This window comes from Saccostrea cucullata, unplaced genomic scaffold (assembly GCF_032062105.1).
Source record: "Saccostrea cucullata isolate Sc308-1 unplaced genomic scaffold, CSIRO_AGI_Scuc_v1 ctg55, whole genome shotgun sequence".
NCBI classification, from domain to species: domain Eukaryota; kingdom Metazoa; phylum Mollusca; class Bivalvia; order Ostreida; family Ostreidae; genus Saccostrea; species Saccostrea cuccullata.
Window position 1 is genome coordinate 504,382 of NW_026937638.1, and position 17,040 is coordinate 521,421.

The window sequence follows — 17,040 nt, forward strand, 5'->3', positions numbered from 1 at the left end:
ATGATCATGCAGTTTTTGTTCTTTCTGGAGAGAATGAGTTTAAGAAAAACAAGAGGCCCAGGGGCCACAGCGCTCACCTGAGCACATCAGCTAGGAAAAAACACATCAGATCAGAACTGAAAGTTAATTTAAGTTGGGGGGGGGGGGGGCTTGAATTTTAACCCCCAAGGGGATCATAATTTGAACGAACTAGAATCTACATTACCTGAGGATGATTCCATACAAATATTACTAATCCTGGCTTTGAAGTACTTGAAAAGAAGATTTTTAAAGATTTTTCCTATATATTCCTATGTAAAACTTTGATCGGCCATTTTGGCCCCGCCCTACCCCCGGGGGTCATGACTTGAACAAACTTGAATCTACTCTACCTGAGGATAATTTCACATGAGTTTCATCTTTCCTGTTTCAATGGTTCTTGAGAAAAAGATTTTTTAAGATTTTTCCTATATATTCCTATGTAAAACTTTGATCGGCCATTTTGGCCCCGCCCTACCCCCGGGGTCATGACTTGAACAAACTTGAATAGACACTACCTGAGGATGATTCCACATGAAATTCATCTTTCCTGGCCCAGTGGTTCTTGAGAAGAAGATTTTTAATGATTTTTCCTATATATTCCTATGTAAAACTTTGATTGGCCATTTTTGCCCCGCCCTACCCCCGGGGGTCATGACTTGAACAAACTTGAATCTACACTACCTCAGGATGATTCCACATGAGTTTCATCTTTCCTGTTTCAATGGTTCTTGAGAAGAAGATTTTTTAAGATTTTTCCTATATATTTTCTATGTAAAACTTTGATCGGCCATTTTGGCCCCGCCCTACCCCCGGGGGTCATGACTTGAACAAACTTGAATCTACACTACCTGAGGATGATTCCACATGAGTTTCATCTTTCCTGGCCCAGTGGTTCTTGAGAAGAAGATTTTTAATGATTTTTCCTATATATTCCTATGTAAAACTTTGATCGGCCATTTTGGCCCCGCCCTACCCCCGGGGGTCATGACTTGAACAAACTTGAATCTACACTACCTGAGGATGATTCCACATGAGTTTCATCTTTCCTGTTTCAATGGTTCTTGAGAAGAAGATTTTTTAAGATTTTTCCTATATATTTTCTATGTAAAACTTTGATCGGCCATTTTGGCCCCGCCCTACCCCCGGGGGTCATGACTTGAACAAATTTGAATCTACACTACCTGAGGATGATTCCACAGGAGTTTCATCTTTCCTGGCCCAGTGGTTCTTGAGAAGAAGATTTTTAATGATTTTTCCTATATATTCCTATGTAAAACTACGATCGGCCATTTTGGCTCCGCCCTACCCCCGGGGGTCATGACTTGAACAAACTTGAATCTACACTACCTCAGGATGATACCACATAAGTTTCATTTTTCCTGGCCCAGTGGTTCTTGAGAAGAAGATTTATAAAGATTTTTCCTATATATTCCTATGTAAAACTTTGATCGGCCATTTTGGCCCCGCCCTACCCCCGGGGGTCATGACTTGAACAAACTTGAATCTACACTACCTGAAGATGATTCCACATGAGTTTCATCTTTCCTGGCCCAGTGGTTCTTGAGAAGAAGATTTTTAAAGATTTGTTCTATATATTCCTATGTAAAACTTTGATCGGCCATTTTGGCCCCGCCCTACCCCCGGGGGTCATGACTTGAACAAACTTGAATCTACACTACCTGAGGATGATTCCACATGAGTTTCATCTTTCCTGGCCCAGTGGTTCTTGAGGAGAAGATTTTTTAAAAATGCCAATAATTTTTCTCTAAATCATGATTATCTCCCCTTGGAAAAGGGCGTGGCCCTTCATTTGAACAAACTTGAATCCCCTTCACCCAAGGATACTTTGTGCCAAGTTTAATTGAAATTGGCCCAGTGGTTCTTGAGAAGAAGATGAAAATGTGAAAAGTTTACGACAACGACAACGCCGACAACGACGACGACGACGACAACGCCGACAACGACAACGACAGACAACGGACAAATTGTGATCAGAAAAGCTCACTTGAGCCTTTGGCTCAGGTGAGCTAAAAAAGGGAAATTCAAATAAAAAAAAAATCTTCAGAACTATGATTTTAAAAATTTCATCCTAACATTCAATGACAATAAAACAAGAACAAAAAAGACAATAAAATTTACACTTAATGCACAAAGCAATAACAAAGAAGAAATTTGGACAAGTAACGATAGAATCACTTCTATTTCATTATAACATCTAATACCGCCATAATCTACACAACAATCTGTTAAAGCCTCCTACAGTACTTAGTGGATATTTTGAATTCTGAATTCTGTTGTGGACATATTGCACACAATTCACACAATGCAGAATCAAGAGAAGGACAGATCAGTGCTTAAACTTCATTATTTTAGGTTGATTGCTGTCAGAATTTTCCTGTAGAAAGTGATGGGTTGCCACGGAGCTGCCTTAACTGCAATGTTGGCTACATGAAATAATCACAAAAATGAGCACTATGGCTGGTTCTGTACACAACTGGTTCCCTTGAGATCTCAAGGAGGAACCCAAACCATCTCCATTCCACAGCAAGTTTATGTGTTAGGGTAAATCACTTGAATTTCAAGTGCTGAAACTGAATAATATTATATACACCCACACAAAGAAAGTCATCAACTGTGCCAGTTTATCTTTTCTGTTATTTCATTCTTTAGGATTTCAAACATGTCAATGTCATAATTTTAAAATCCGTTCTAAAATGACAAATTTATAGGTAAACAAAACCTAACAGGTGTTACTAGATCTGATAAAATTCTCCGCTTTATTCTGCTGCTTCCTCTTTGACCTCTAGCTTTATCTGTTTGGTTTCCGTGTGCTCTGAAGCATGACCGTTATTTTCCACATATTCCTCTGCCGGACGTTTGGAGGTCAAGGTCACAGGAACTCCAGATATTGTAGTCACCTGTAAAAGAAGAAATCATATCATAACAACAAATCATATAGTTCCTTACCCTATCATAGATTCAAATGAAAAAAAATCATGCCACACATGCTGCACATTTTAACATTCATTAAGCAAGAAATACCATTATGAATGGTCAACAAACAATTGCATTTGTTAGAGTCTGAACCGCTTAATACAAAACAGACAATTTTTTTAATTGCAAGAATAGATTCAGGAGCTGCTTAATCCTATAGCCTCTGGATATCTTTCCATTTGCTTACATCTAAATTATTGGGATTGCATGAAGTAGACAAATATGAAAATACTATTTTTTTTAAAGATTTTTGATGGAGAGAAATAGAAACCATAAGGTTGAATAAATACTAACTAGGTGTATTCAAGACACTTATGGTGTACATCTTCTGCCAAAATCATAAGAACTGACACCTCTCATATAAAGAGTAAATAAAAAGTTTACCAGCAACTGTTGCTGTGGGACATGTGAACCAGTTGTGCTGACAAGCTGCACAGCTGACTGGGGAAACAGAGTGATTCCCCCTGCTTGTGACGTGACAGGCTGACTAAGGAGGGTGGCTGCCTGGGCCTGGGCTCCTGATGACATCACAGTGAGGGGCTGCCCAGGTTGCTGTACGATGCCCATGTTCATACCTTGTCCACTGGTGAGATTTCTAACAAGTGTCACTGGCTTCAGACCTCCTGCTGACACTACAGCTTGAATTTTTTCTGTAAAATTTGGCCATATCACTGATTAATCTAAGTTTAATTAAATTTAAGTGTGTGGGGAGCCCATATACAGGATGTTTATTTGCCATTTTTACCTTGTAACTGTGGATTGATTTCCTTTTTGATCTCCATGTGTGACCCATTAGTAAGGGAGGAAACTGCGGATGGTCCGTTTAGCACCACCTGTGTGGGGTTAGATACGATGACTTTTGGCTTGGTGATGACTGTGGGCAGCTGATGGATCGCTGAGGTGGCAGTAGGATTCAAGGAGGAAGTGGCCGTCACAGTGACGGGAGATAACACACGAGATCCTGTAAGACAGATAAATAGGACCTCTATATAATGCATCTCAAAAACTTGGTAGAATTCTTCTCCTTACCTTTAAAGTTAAAACCCTCTATAAGTTGAATGCTGGTAAGTTATTGATATTTAGACTAATTCTCCTTCAAACTAAAGTTTTCAATGTACAGAGACAATACAATCTTATTAAATTTTTTGATCACTAGTACCTTGTTCCCTCAATAAAATAATTTTTAAAAATAAGCATTAGTGATTACGAAAGCCAAATCCTTAAATCACTCAATATTTTACTGAGTCTTGCTTCTGAAAATCTGCGATAATTGATTAGCAGCAATGATCAAATAAAGTTGAATCAATAATAGTAAAGAATTTTCCGGATTTTAAAGAAGCTGGATAATGTACAACAAAGAATGCGAATGTCATAAGACTTCTGAGGCCTGTACCTGCTGGTGACCCCGGGGCTGACTGGCTGATTCTGTATAAGTCGGCCGCCTGCTGAGTTGTTAAAATCTGGGGGTGGGTCATCACTGTGGGCTGACTGTGTACATCACCCTCAAAACCCTCAGGAATTGGACTACTTTCTCTTGACAAGCTGTCAGGTGTAAATGTACCACCTGTGTGACTCGGGGAGGCTGGTGCTGATCTGTAATTTTATAACATGAATAGTCAATACATTATGTGAAAAGTCTTGGTTCACATACTACAACCAAAACCGGCAATTGTTCACATCATTGAGACCAGCAAAATACTTCCAGTCTAAACATATCATGAAAATGAATGTTTTTCTTCATGCTTAACATATCAGCAGTGAAGATTCTAACTGTCCTACCTTGTGGATAATCCTCCAAAAGGAGTTCTGAAGCAGGGCACTCCCCTCTGTCTGCGCTTCCTGAATGCCTGTGATGTTAACTTTGCCTCAGATGCTGGGTCTATCCTCCAAAACGAACCCTTGCCTGGCTCATCCTGAGAGCGGGGAACTTTCACAAAGTAGCGATTCAGTGAGAGATTGTGACGTATTGAATTCTACAAAAATTTCAAAATCGCAATTAGACAAGTCCTGAAATCACCTTTAGAAAACACTTTGAAGCCAAATTGAAGGTTTACTAAAGAAGTTTTATGTTTACCTGCCAGCCTTTATCTGCTGTTCTGTAGTATGGGTAATTCTTTGTGATGTACGCATAAATGCCACTTAGCGTTAACTGTTTGTCGTGAGCAGATGTAATAGCCTGAACAATTAACTGAGCATACGAGAAAGGCGGCTTAGAATCATCCTTTGGACTGTCCCCAATGCTCATGTCTGTACTCTGTGGGGTGGCTACTGGGCTCTCCTCCCTGGGATTGGCAGCAGCATTCATAGCAGCTATCTGGATATTTGGTAACAGTGAAGGACGGTGGCTTGTACCCCCTCGAGGACTAGTTGGACAAGAATTGGCAGCACTGCAAAGCAGAATTTGATCAATATTATGATTTCTAATGTTGACTATCACCATGGATACTTTAATAAACAATTTCATCTTCATATTCTTTTTTTTTTAATAAAAATGAAAATTCAAGCTTACAGATAAGTGTGTTGAATATTCTATTCAAGGGTCAATTTTGAATGAAAATATAGGAATTATTCTTTTAAATCTTTGATCAATAAATACTGCATCCAATTTATCATATTATTATATTGTCAATACACATTTTTTTACCTAATAGTTCCAGTGGGTGAAGGACACGGACTGTCAAATGTACGTTCCACTCTCTCTGGGATATTTATTTTGAGGAGCGGAGAAATCTTTTTCTTGGGTGGGGTTTCAATCAACAGTGGTGGGGGGATTGTGGTAGCCGGTGTCGTATCTTCTACCAGAGACTGGAACACAATCTTAATGCCTGTACTGGGGAACCTCAAGGTACATCTACAAAGAGGGGCAGCAAATTATTAATGATACCATATTTTATACACATTATATTTCTCAAGCTATAAATTCAATCTTTAGCATGTTTAGCTTTGGAATAAGAGAGTAAAAATGAATAAATTTCTTTTAGTTAAATTCTTTTGAACAAGGCCTAGACCAAGAAAGCTTTTGCCTAAAACAAACTTGTCAGTCTAGTTATAACCTTGCTGCTGAATAATGATTGACAATTGATGACATTCTAAAGCCTGTCATCATATTAATGAGTAGGCAGTGTGACTATCTCAGGCTTTAACCTTTGGTACAAATATCAACTTCCTCTGGCCACTTAACACTATCTATGTGCAGTAAAGAATCATTTTTCAACATGTTTAATACAGTGTATATTAGACAAATTAATACAAGCTCTTACCACTGATAATGTTGACCTTTCTTTCTAAAGTGATACTGATTGGCTCAAAGTCAATCAATCAGTTATTTTTTCCTAACAATCATTAGTATGAAAGTGACTGATAATGCCTGTTACACCTCTTCAGTTTGGTTTTGAAAGTACGAAGTCATTGACTTTCAATTTTTTCAAAACCTAATTTATTTGGTTTGTATGTCTAAAGCACCATACATTGTCTCTGTGTAAAGTCTGGGAGTTAATTCCAAGAGAAATTCTTGTTACTCTGTTTACAATATTGTTGCAGAGGACAGCCTCTGAGAAAACATTAAAGCAATACACTTAAAACATTAACATCTAAACAAAAAGTGAACTTGTATATTTATTGTTAAGTCAATGAATATAGTATAATCATAGAGCTTTCAATTCAATACCGTGTGAATTGACCAAGTGTCTTATAATTTATCTATCAAAGGTAAAAAAAAAATCATTTTGTAAACAAATAAGAGATGCAAAATGAATCATCCAATACTGAGAGATTTCAAAATCTTTTTAAAAAAGTAATAAAGCCATCTTTTTTAATTGGAGAAAAAGAAATTCATATGCTGTAACAACATCTCCCTCTTTAACCCTTCAAATCTTAACTAGATTTACCTGCTTTAGTGTTTTCTTCCATAAATTAGATAATAAATAGACATGACAGTGCCAATTACTCATTGCTCTCAATAATTTTATAAAATAACTATTATGTGATCACAACAAGGGACTTGCCACTTATTTTGTGTTTACATATCTACATGTAAACAAAAAAAAAATGCCAAAGGAAAAATTAAAATAGGCCTATCAATTTTATAGACTTGAATCACAAGTTCAATCCTGTGATCCATTTCTTTTCTCCTTGTTCCAAATCACCGCATTTTTCGTGCCCTAAATTCTGAATATCAAAACATAAACAAAGATGAGCAGCCATTTTGTTTACATTGTACATTGCGGAGGCCATGAATTTTCAGACAAGCACATGGTTACTAACTATTCAATCGAAAGCATTTAAATCAATGGCACAGAACCCAAAACATAAAGAGCGAAGCACATAATAACCCATACAACATGACGACTGAAAGTAAACACCTAAAACTGGTAAAACAGAGAAAATTTAGCAATAAACTAATAAGGGGCCTCCTAAGGGAAAATCCGTAACTCTTTACATAGTCAACACACTCACGTCCTTGGCAGCTGTAAAGGTGGTGCCCCTTTCCTTTGAAACACGCCGTCAGTAAATATACCATTTTTTCCTCCACACTTCAGAAAAAAGTTTGGTTCGTCATACATTATCTCTAAGTGAACCCTGGAAATAAAACTCGAGTGGCCCATGTTTACATCTACGTCTCCTTTACTGCTGTTCCGACCGACCGAGATACGCGATTTTCGCATCAAATATTCAAAGTCTCTGCTTTCTAATCTAGCAATTGCAACACCCTTTGGTTCTGGGCTCCATTTTCTTCTCGCAGGACTCACAGGAGCTGATTGGTTTTTGAGGGCCAACAATGCCAAGGCATCGTTGTCCGAGGGCTGTTGCAGTGCAGACATCACGAGGCGGCGTTGGGCACATCAAAATGGCAGCACACGAAAGAAAACAATATACCACGTTCTGCGCTGTTTACATACAAAACATTCCCAGCATGCCTCGCTTACCACATTCGCAAAAGACCCTACAACATTCTTTAGAACTTTCAAGAAATAATATTAGGCCATGAGGCCCTAGCCTTCGTGAAAACATTGGAAAACTGTAAAAAGAAATCTTATGCAAACTACAGAACTATTCAATTTTTTCATTATCTCTGTGATGAAATTTCTTTTTTTTTTATAAGAAAACTTATAAATGATAAATGTCTTGAAAAAGATGTTTTTAAATAAAAAAAAATATTTATAATTAATTATTTCTTCATTTAGTTGAAATATCTGGGCAGCATCGATTTTCAAAGTGGGAATTTAGACGAAGCATCGTTTTCGAAAGGGGGGCAGAGAGATAAAAAAAAAATCAATTTACCCAAAAAGATTGAAATAATGTCCAAACTCGAAAACCCTATTTTGTATCTGTGTCTGGGGTGGGTTTATATAGGTTCCAAATTCTTTCGATACCAAATTATATTCTTCTACTACTACGCGCATTACCCTTATATTAATTTTACCACTATACACCCAAAAGTGATGGGGGTTAGCTCATTCAATAAACACATGACATAATTTTTTCACGTTACTTAAAGTAAATATATATACCTAGAAACATTTTTATTATTCTTTATTTTAACAATTATTTGCATGAAATCTATGAAAAGCGCATTCATTCAAAAGATATTTTTTCTAATAGATATGAATTTATATTAATAACAATTTATAAATAGAAATAAGTAAGAATAACATTATTAATAATGTATTCAATTTTCTCCAAATGCCTGGATACCTTTAATTTTTCTTTTATTGTGAGATATAATATATTTGCTGTTTACGAAAGCCGGGCTCATTTCCGTAGGCTAAAAAAATAAATTTTTCGCTTTATAACGCGTAATTTACGCGATATAAAAAAAATACTATATGCATTGCTTCAATGCATACAGGGACGTAGTATCCGGGGGGGCCAGGGGGGGCCTACTTTTTTCCCCAACATTACCTTTACTATAGTAAATGATCATTGATAGGATGGTTGGCCCCCCCACTTATAACCATAGTATAGTGATAGCAAGGATTGTAAGGAAAAAATTGGAAGTGATAGTAAGTTGGGTTTGAAAAAGTTGCCCCCCCCCTCCCCCCACGAAATAGGATTTTAGGGCTGTATCAATATATCGATATATCGATACGTATCGATATTTAAGAATAATATCGTATCGAAAAATAACTTCCAATACGTATTGGACAGACAGTTTTTCTTCTAATTCTGTTAAAAAGATGGGAATTTTAATCACCAAAGATTATGATTTACCTTTTTTAATTAATACTGTTCAATAATTATATAATTTGACAGGAAATAACACAGTTTTTATAATTATTACAAAGTACAAAGAGATTTTTATTTGAACATGTACTGTCATTAAACTTTTACTCTCATTAAAAGTTTTATTTTGAAGTGTTATTTGTAGTGACAATGACACAAGAACTTTAAAATGGGTAATAAAACACTCAATTGTTATGAAATTCATGCATTAAAATGATTTAGAAGCATTTTCTGATTGACTTGTTTTAGAATCCAATATATCGCATATCGCTTTAAAAAATATTGTATCGTATCGTATCGAAATTTTTGGCCCAATACACAGCCCTATAGGATTTTCGAGTTTGGGCAACTCTAAAGTTTCTTTTTCTTTTTCTTTTTTTTTTTTTTTTTTTTTTTTTTTTTTTTTTTTTTTTTTTTGCTTGTCAACTTTTTTCAGGTAAGTAAAAAAAAATTTTCTCAGGTTGGCCCCCCCACTTTCAAAAACGATGCTACGTGCCTGGCATATAGTATTTTTTTTCAGGAACCTTAATTGATCTTCACTGACAGATAAGAACATGAATGCTGACAGGAACTTTCATGAATTCATTAATAAAATAAAATATTTCCTCGGAAGAAGTCCTGTGGAAACGATGCGAGAATAGGATAGTTTAGTCATCAGAATTTAATAAAATGAATTTTACTTTCTGGTACATGTTTTTCGGTTGTTAAATTCAAGGAATTCTTTAGACTGATTATTTTATTACGGAAAATCTCCATTTGACACTTTCTCAAACTAAAGTACGATGGTCTGATACGCCAAAGTCCGATGGTGCGAAGGAACAATCAACATTTATGACGTCACAATAGTCCGACGTCATGACGTTGTCCTGCATTCAAAATCCATTGATTTAGTAAGCTATTTGTCTCGCATACAATTTTACTGACTTTGCTTATTGTTTTCGCCCACCAGAGCTTTCAGGGTTAGTCCTTGTACACCATTCGACTGACAAGGGTTAGTTCTTGAACACCAATGTGTTTCTTCGAACTCTACAGAGAGATTTTATGGTTAGTCCTCGCACACTATTGGACTGATTCGGGTTAGTCCTGCACCCATCCAAGATATCTAGCTCATATAGTTATTAGGGCTGTGTATTGGGCCAAAAATTTCGATACGATACGATACAATATTTTTTAAAGCGATATGCGATATATTGGATTCTAAAACAAGTCAATCAGAAAATGCTTCTAAATCATTTTAATGCATGAATTTCATAACAATTGAGTGTTTTATTACCCATTTTAAAGTTCTTGTGTCATTGTCACTACAAATAACACTTCAAAATAAAACTTTTAATGAGAGTAAAAGTTTAATGACAGTACATGTTCAAATAAAAATCTCTTTGTACTTTGTAATAATTATAAAAACTGTGTTATTTCCTGTCAAATTATATAATTATTGAACAGTATTAATTAAAAAAGGTAAATCATAATCTTTGGTGATTAAAATTCCCATCTTTTTAACAGAATTAGAAGAAAAACTGTCTGTCCAATACGTATTGGAAGTTATTTTTCGATACGATATTATTCTTAAATATCGATACGTATCGATATATCGATATATTGATACAGCCCTAATAGTTATTATACATTTTTCGACTGATAAGTGTTAGTCTCGCACCTATAACCAAAAGATTAGGGTTAGTCTTTGCATTTAATTTTAATTTGTATATATTTAAAACAATCGGGCCTTGGCATGACATTTTTGCGCAGTAGTACTATGACGTTATAAACGTTAATTGTTTTCAGCACCATTGGACTTTAGCGCAGACCATCGGACTTAAGAGTCCCATCGCACTTTGGAGGCCTACATATATATATATATCTATACCAGGGGCGTAGTATACATTTTTAACCTTACTTACACTATAGGAAATGTTAATTGAAATATATTTCGAAAATGTAGTATAAGAATTGGTACTAAAAGTAGTTGACACCGAGAAGAAGTTTAACTAACCCCCCCCCACCCCCCCCCCCCCCCCACCCCCCCCCCCCCCAAAAAAACTTAAATTTTTTTTTTTTTTTTTTTTTTTTTTTTTTTTTTTGCTTGTCAACTTTTTCAGGTAAGTAAAAAAAAAATTTTCTCTGCCTGGCCCCCCCACTTTCAAAAACGATGCTACGCCACTGCATACATTTTTAAATACTAGTATATATCATCAGAGGCCCGGACCCCCTCCCCCGACTCCCTTTAGATCCGCGCATGAAGGCACAGAAAAAAATATATCGAATAGAATAGGCCATAAGAATCATTATGATCAAATCTGGGCCCGATGGGCATACCGGTAATTCACATAAACATAAAATTAACGTATGCGGGCACGTAGCAATAAAGGGGGTTGGGTAGCCCCCATTCTTTTTACCCAACAATACTTTTAAGTAGTTACTGAAAATGTTCATTGAAAGACTGGTTGGTCCCCTCACTTTTCACCACAGTAAAGGGATATAAGGAAAAATGTAGTATTGTGTGCAAAAAAAAAGGGGGGGGGGTACTGAAAGAGGCTGGCATTGAAAAAAGTTGGCTTCTAAATTCCCACACCCGAAATTTGGGCACTTTTTTCGCTTGTCAATTTTTTCAGGTAATTAAAAGACATTTTTCTTTGGCTGTCCCCTTTCAAAAACGATGCTACGCGCTTTTAAAAGTTTTATATGTAGATATAAGCGGGTTAAATGATTTAAGATATAAATCAAATTTAATACAACATGATGTACAAACAGGTGCATTATTAAACAAGATTAGTTTGTGAAACAGCAATTAACAAAGTTCGAAAAAGCTTTTTTAGCATATAGGTCACAGTCAAGGTCACAAGGTTATTGACTTTGGTGTCATTTGAAAGAACTTAAATTAGTGGAGCATGCATACCAAATATGAAGTTTATATCTCCTATATATATGGTTCCAAAGTTATGGCGAAAATTCGAAAAAGCTATTTTTAGCATTTTAATTTTAGGTCACAGTCAAGGTCACAAGGTCATTGACCTTGGTGTCATTTGAAAGAACTTAATTAGTGGAATATGCAAAGCATGCCAAATATGACGGCTCTCTCTCTCATGGTTCAAAAGTCATGGACTGGCTAAGGTTAAAGTTGACAACAGGCGGACAGACAAACAGATAAACAAATAGGACAAAAACAATAGGCCTATACGCCCCGGATCGATCCGGTGCATACAAAAATAGTTATTTCCCAGGAGCTATATATTTTATGCCTTTTGTACGCGGTTTTCGGATTAAACCTATTAACACCTACAGAGGGCGCTTTTCTTGTCGCCATGTTTGTATCCAATGACAACATTCCAAATTTCAAAGGGTTGATCTGTTTGTGCTGGAAGAGAACGTGTGTCTCAACTAAGAGGTGAATAATGGGAGATTCACCAATTAACGTTCCTCGCTTGGAACTTGATTCTGTTATTGGTTTTAATGGTAAGTAAAAGTGGATACTTTTTCTCTGTTGAAAAAATTAACAGCTAGAAATACTCTGCAAGAAACATTCGTGAACTGCATTTTCTTCATAACAACGCCGGTCTGTCGCGAATCTCCTATAAATATATGAATTCATTGTTACTTAATCGCTCTTGCACTTCAAGTTTGCTTAATATACACGCCTTTTCTTGCAAAAACAAAATGTAATTCGCCTCGATGCTATACACAATAGTGATATGAAGTGTTTATAACATTGTTTAAAGTTAGGGTTTACATCTGATCCATATAACACACTCTGCTTTATTCATAGGGGCAGTTGCAAGTGGACTTAAAGTTCATCCAGGCCGAGAACATCTTATTTACCCTTTGGGATGCACTGTGGTGATTGAAAATATTTCCACACAGAAGCAAGATTTCCTATGGGGACACACAGACAATGTATCATGTGTCACTGTGTCTCCCAGTGGGAAATACCTGGCCTCAGGACAGGTCACACATATGGGATTCAAGGTAGATTTCACAGGAAATACGCTGTCATATGTTTTCCAGTAACATGGGAAAAATATTCTTGACAATATTGGTCATCCCATGTTGGCACTCAAAATTAAATGTGTATACATGTTACAGCTTATAAATTTACTGTGTCAAGAGAAGAATATGTGAAATTTTTACATTGAAATTCTTATACCTCATTTGGGTGATATGCTTTCCTAACATAAACAATGAATTAAGTTTAAATATCTACCATACCATACAACGAAAAATAAAACCGATATATGTAGCATTTGTTTAATTTTTTCATTTTGTTTTGTTTGACTATAGGCCGATGTAATTATCTGGGACTTTGAGAGCAGACAGTTGTACGCCCGGCTTACACTACATAAAGTCAAGGTTGAAGACATTTCATTCTCTCCAAATGAATTGTACCTTGTTTCCCTAGGAGGACAAGACGACAGCTGGTAAAAATCCTATCCAGTTTGTGAAAATCTTACACTTTTGCTATTTGCTTGACAAAGACATCTAAACACCATTTCCAATTTCAGTGTGGTAGTATGGGATATTGCCAAAAAGGAGGCCATCTGTGGACATCAAGCACAAGTAGAGAGTGCTGGAATCACATACTGTGTAGCCTTCTCCAACAAATCAGATGATATCTTTGTCACTGGAGGAGAGTAAGTATTTGGAAAAAAGCATTAAGAATTTAGTGATTATAACTACATATTACTTGCTCTCTCTCTCTATTTTTTTTATCACTAGGTATATAATGTTCTCACGCCTCACCTGCACTAAAGTCGCTTAATTCCAAAAGTCATTACTTTTACATATAAAAATAGGTATACAGTGTATTTCACGTGTGTGTTCATCTTTTAGTGGTACACTGCGTGTCTGGGAATTAGACAGAGGCAACAGAAAAATCCGCCCAACAGATGTCACGATGGGCCAGCTCAAGCGAGTGGTCAAATGTATACAGGTACTTCACAAAGAAACTTTTCATCGTTTACTAAAAGATAAAAAAGGATAAACTGTCAGCTGGAAAGCTCTACCACACAACAGAGCATTTTTTACTGTGATTCATTTTAAATTACTTTTTCAGATGGCTGACAACTTCCAGGAACCCTTCTTTTTCTGTGGAACAACAACTGGAGACATTATTGGGGTTAATATGAATACTAAATTTTTCCAATTTCTGGGACCAGAAAAAGAGAAGTTCAAGAGTGGTGTGACAACACTGTCCCTCATTAAGTCTGGCCAGCTGCTGGTTGGGTCTGGAGATGGAGAGGTGGCCCTAGTTCAGTTCTTCAACAAAGTAGAGAAAGACAGCAAAAATAAGAAAGGGAAAATCTGCTTTGAAAAGAAAAGGTAAAACTTGGTGATCTTCACATGATAAAACAACAATTTTTAGTAAAAAGATTTGTTGAGTTTTTTATTTTCTTATTAAAAAAGATTTTTTACTGACATTTACAGGTAAATGTATTTACCGGGTAAATAATTAAAAAAAAATTAATGATGGCCAACATTTCAATTTTCACAGGTCATGGAGAGACAGCAAAACCAAGAAGCAGTTTGCTGTTACATCCATAGGTCTTAGAGGAGATGGACATCAATTCTATGTCGGAACTGCCAATTCTCAAATCTACCGCTTCAATTTTGCTGAATTCAACTGTGATAAAGGCAAAGATAATGCCAACCAAGGGGCTGAACTCATAAAAACCTGCCATTCACATGAAATAACAGATGTTGTCTTCCCCTAGTAAGTAATGCTTATCAGCTGAAATGAGCTTTCAAGACTGATTTGACACTTTCTCAAAGTAAAAAAAATAAAGTTTCAATTTGTCCAGCTGAAGAGTTTTTTTTTATTTTTATTACAGTGGGACAGGGGAGCTAATTGTCACCTCTCAGTATGAAGAAATCAGAATTTGGCAGCTGAAGCTGAAGAAAGAGATACGCAGACAAGTTGTAAAGAACATGACCTGCAATGCTGTGGACCTAACTAGGGATGGAAAAACCATCATTTCAGGTAATTAAGCTAGCAATCATTTTATTATTATTTAGTGATATAGGAATAACCATTATACATGTAATACTTGTATCACCAGAAGTGATAAATGTTCCAGCAGTGATTCAGAGTGTTGTTTTTTTTTGTTCTCTATAGCTTGGGATGATGGAAAAATCAGAGGCTATGGATTCTCATCTAAGGACAAAAGCACTTCCCTTGTTGAGAAGTTTTTGATTGAGGAGGCTCACAGTAAAGGAGTGACAGCCCTGGCATGTACATCTGATGGCCTGGGAATCGTTAGTGGAGGTGGAGAAGGCCAGGTCAGAATCTGGAAAATCTCCAAAAGCTGGGATCCAAAAGGAAAAGACATTGTCTCACTGGTAGAAACCATGATGGAGCATAAGGGACGTGTATCAGACATCAAAATTACGAGAAACGATAAGGAATGTGCATCTGCCAGCACTGATGGAACATGCATTATTTGGGATTTAGAGTAAGTGCATGTTTATTTACTAAATTTGTCCAATTCTGTTCATTATCTAAATTTACACTCATAATATTTACATTTATCTTATACAGGCGTAGAAAGAGGAGCCAGATTGTGTTTTCTAACACGCTATTCCAGGCCGTGTGTTACGGAGCTAAGGAATGCCAGATCATCACTGGGGGAACAGACAGGAAGATAGGATACTGGGAATGCTGTGATGGCAAGGGAATCCGTGAGCTGGAGGGATCCAAGAGTGGCTCTATCAATGCCATGGATGTCTCTCCTGATCAGAACTACTTCGTCACTGGAGGAGATGACAAACTACTAAAGGTAAGTACACCACTCACTCTTACCACAAGAGTTTTATCGTAAAATTAAAAGTATATTGTCAAGTGACAGAAGATTTTGTTTTCAGTACTTTGGTTAGGCAGCATTATATTTGTGAGTACATTTGCAGGTTTGGACTTATGAGGATGGTGAGGTGATATTTGTTGGAATCGGCCACAGTGCCCCCATTAAGAAGGCCAAGATCTGTCCTAACCAGAGGTACATCGTCAGTGTCAGTGCTGATGGTGCTATCCTTGTTTGGAAATTTCCCCAGGAACCCCACATCAAGTGATCACGCCACCGTGACAATTTTAGACTGACATTTACTACAATACGAGGTGGAATAGTGAGATTGAAGCGTAAAATGTTTATTAGGTGATGACTGGATTTTACAAAATTTGACAAAATATATTTACTATGCCTTAGTGAAATAAACCAAAGGCAGAAAATACATTATTGTGTACAAAACTACAAATGTGCTAAGTATTTATTTGAATATTGTTCTCATTTTGTTTTTAAGTATGTTTATGTAGCAGTATGTTCCACATACATTTATGAGACTGACTTAACATTTCATAACTTGTACAATTTTCACTGTGGAGAAAAATACACTTTTTGCTTACAACTGCATTTCTGGATGACAATGGCTTGATTTTTAAGATATATAAATTTCATTGTAAGCAAATTATATAACTTGTTCTTTTCATATGAAATAAAAAGCTTACACTCTTAATTAATTTCAGAATTTTTGAAAGAAATTAAGAATGGTGGATACAAAATTACTTTAAAATTGATATTGTACAATCATTGTTCATGGGGAACCAATCTCATGGATTTTGTGGGTCAGGACTACATGTAGACTGAAGTCTATTTCTCCAACATTCAAGATCTGTTAAAGAAGGTCTAAACACTAAAGAAAAAAATGTTTTCTAGTCTTTTAGAAAATTTTACCAGAAAGAGACATTAAAGAATTCTCATGTAATACAATAAAGGGCACATCACTATGCATAAAACTATCAAACTACCTTTAGAACTCTTC

General features: G+C 36.2%; 2 protein-coding genes across 2 annotated transcripts; one reads left to right on the forward strand and one right to left on the reverse strand.

Moving 5' to 3' along the window:
* Nucleotides 1-2,034: 2,034 nt before the first annotated feature.
* LOC134248544 (forkhead box protein K2-like) lies at nucleotides 2,035-7,861 on the reverse strand. The gene is made up of 8 exons (XM_062730944.1): nucleotides 7,471-7,861; nucleotides 5,660-5,866; nucleotides 5,090-5,402; nucleotides 4,795-4,988; nucleotides 4,409-4,608; nucleotides 3,761-3,976; nucleotides 3,400-3,665; nucleotides 2,035-2,939 (listed from the first exon to the last, which is right to left on the reverse strand). Exons 1-8 carry the CDS (start codon nucleotides 7,833-7,835, stop codon nucleotides 2,799-2,801), a joined length of 1,902 nt encoding a protein of 633 aa, XP_062586928.1. The 5' UTR covers nucleotides 7,836-7,861; the 3' UTR covers nucleotides 2,035-2,798.
* A 4,676-nt stretch (nucleotides 7,862-12,537) lies between these two features.
* On the forward strand, nucleotides 12,538-16,738 carry LOC134248545 (cilia- and flagella-associated protein 52-like). The gene is made up of 11 exons (XM_062730945.1): nucleotides 12,538-12,690; nucleotides 13,001-13,200; nucleotides 13,513-13,649; nucleotides 13,734-13,862; nucleotides 14,062-14,161; nucleotides 14,285-14,550; nucleotides 14,723-14,941; nucleotides 15,060-15,208; nucleotides 15,344-15,680; nucleotides 15,767-16,004; nucleotides 16,132-16,738. The coding sequence occupies exons 1-11, from the start codon at nucleotides 12,630-12,632 to the stop codon at nucleotides 16,291-16,293; spliced, it is 1,998 nt and encodes a 665-aa protein (XP_062586929.1). The 5' UTR covers nucleotides 12,538-12,629; the 3' UTR covers nucleotides 16,294-16,738.
* The last annotated feature ends 302 nt before the right edge of the window (nucleotides 16,739-17,040 follow it).

Coding starts and splice junctions, on each gene's coding strand:
- LOC134248544 (XM_062730944.1), bottom strand. CDS start 7,835: ATGTCTGCACTGCAACAGCCCTCGGACAACGATGCCTTGGCATTGTTG. Junction 4,989..5,089: donor CAGCAGATAAAGGCTGGCAG/GTAAACATAAAA, acceptor AAATTTTTGTAG/AATTCAATACGTCACAATCT. Junction 4,609..4,794: donor TTTGGAGGATTATCCACAAG/GTAGGACAGTTA, acceptor ATAAAATTACAG/ATCAGCACCAGCCTCCCCGA.
- LOC134248545 (XM_062730945.1), top strand. CDS start 12,630: ATGGGAGATTCACCAATTAACGTTCCTCGCTTGGAACTTGATTCTGTT. Junction 13,201..13,512: donor TCACACATATGGGATTCAAG/GTAGATTTCACA, acceptor GTTTGACTATAG/GCCGATGTAATTATCTGGGA. Junction 15,681..15,766: donor TGCATTATTTGGGATTTAGA/GTAAGTGCATGT, acceptor TATCTTATACAG/GCGTAGAAAGAGGAGCCAGA.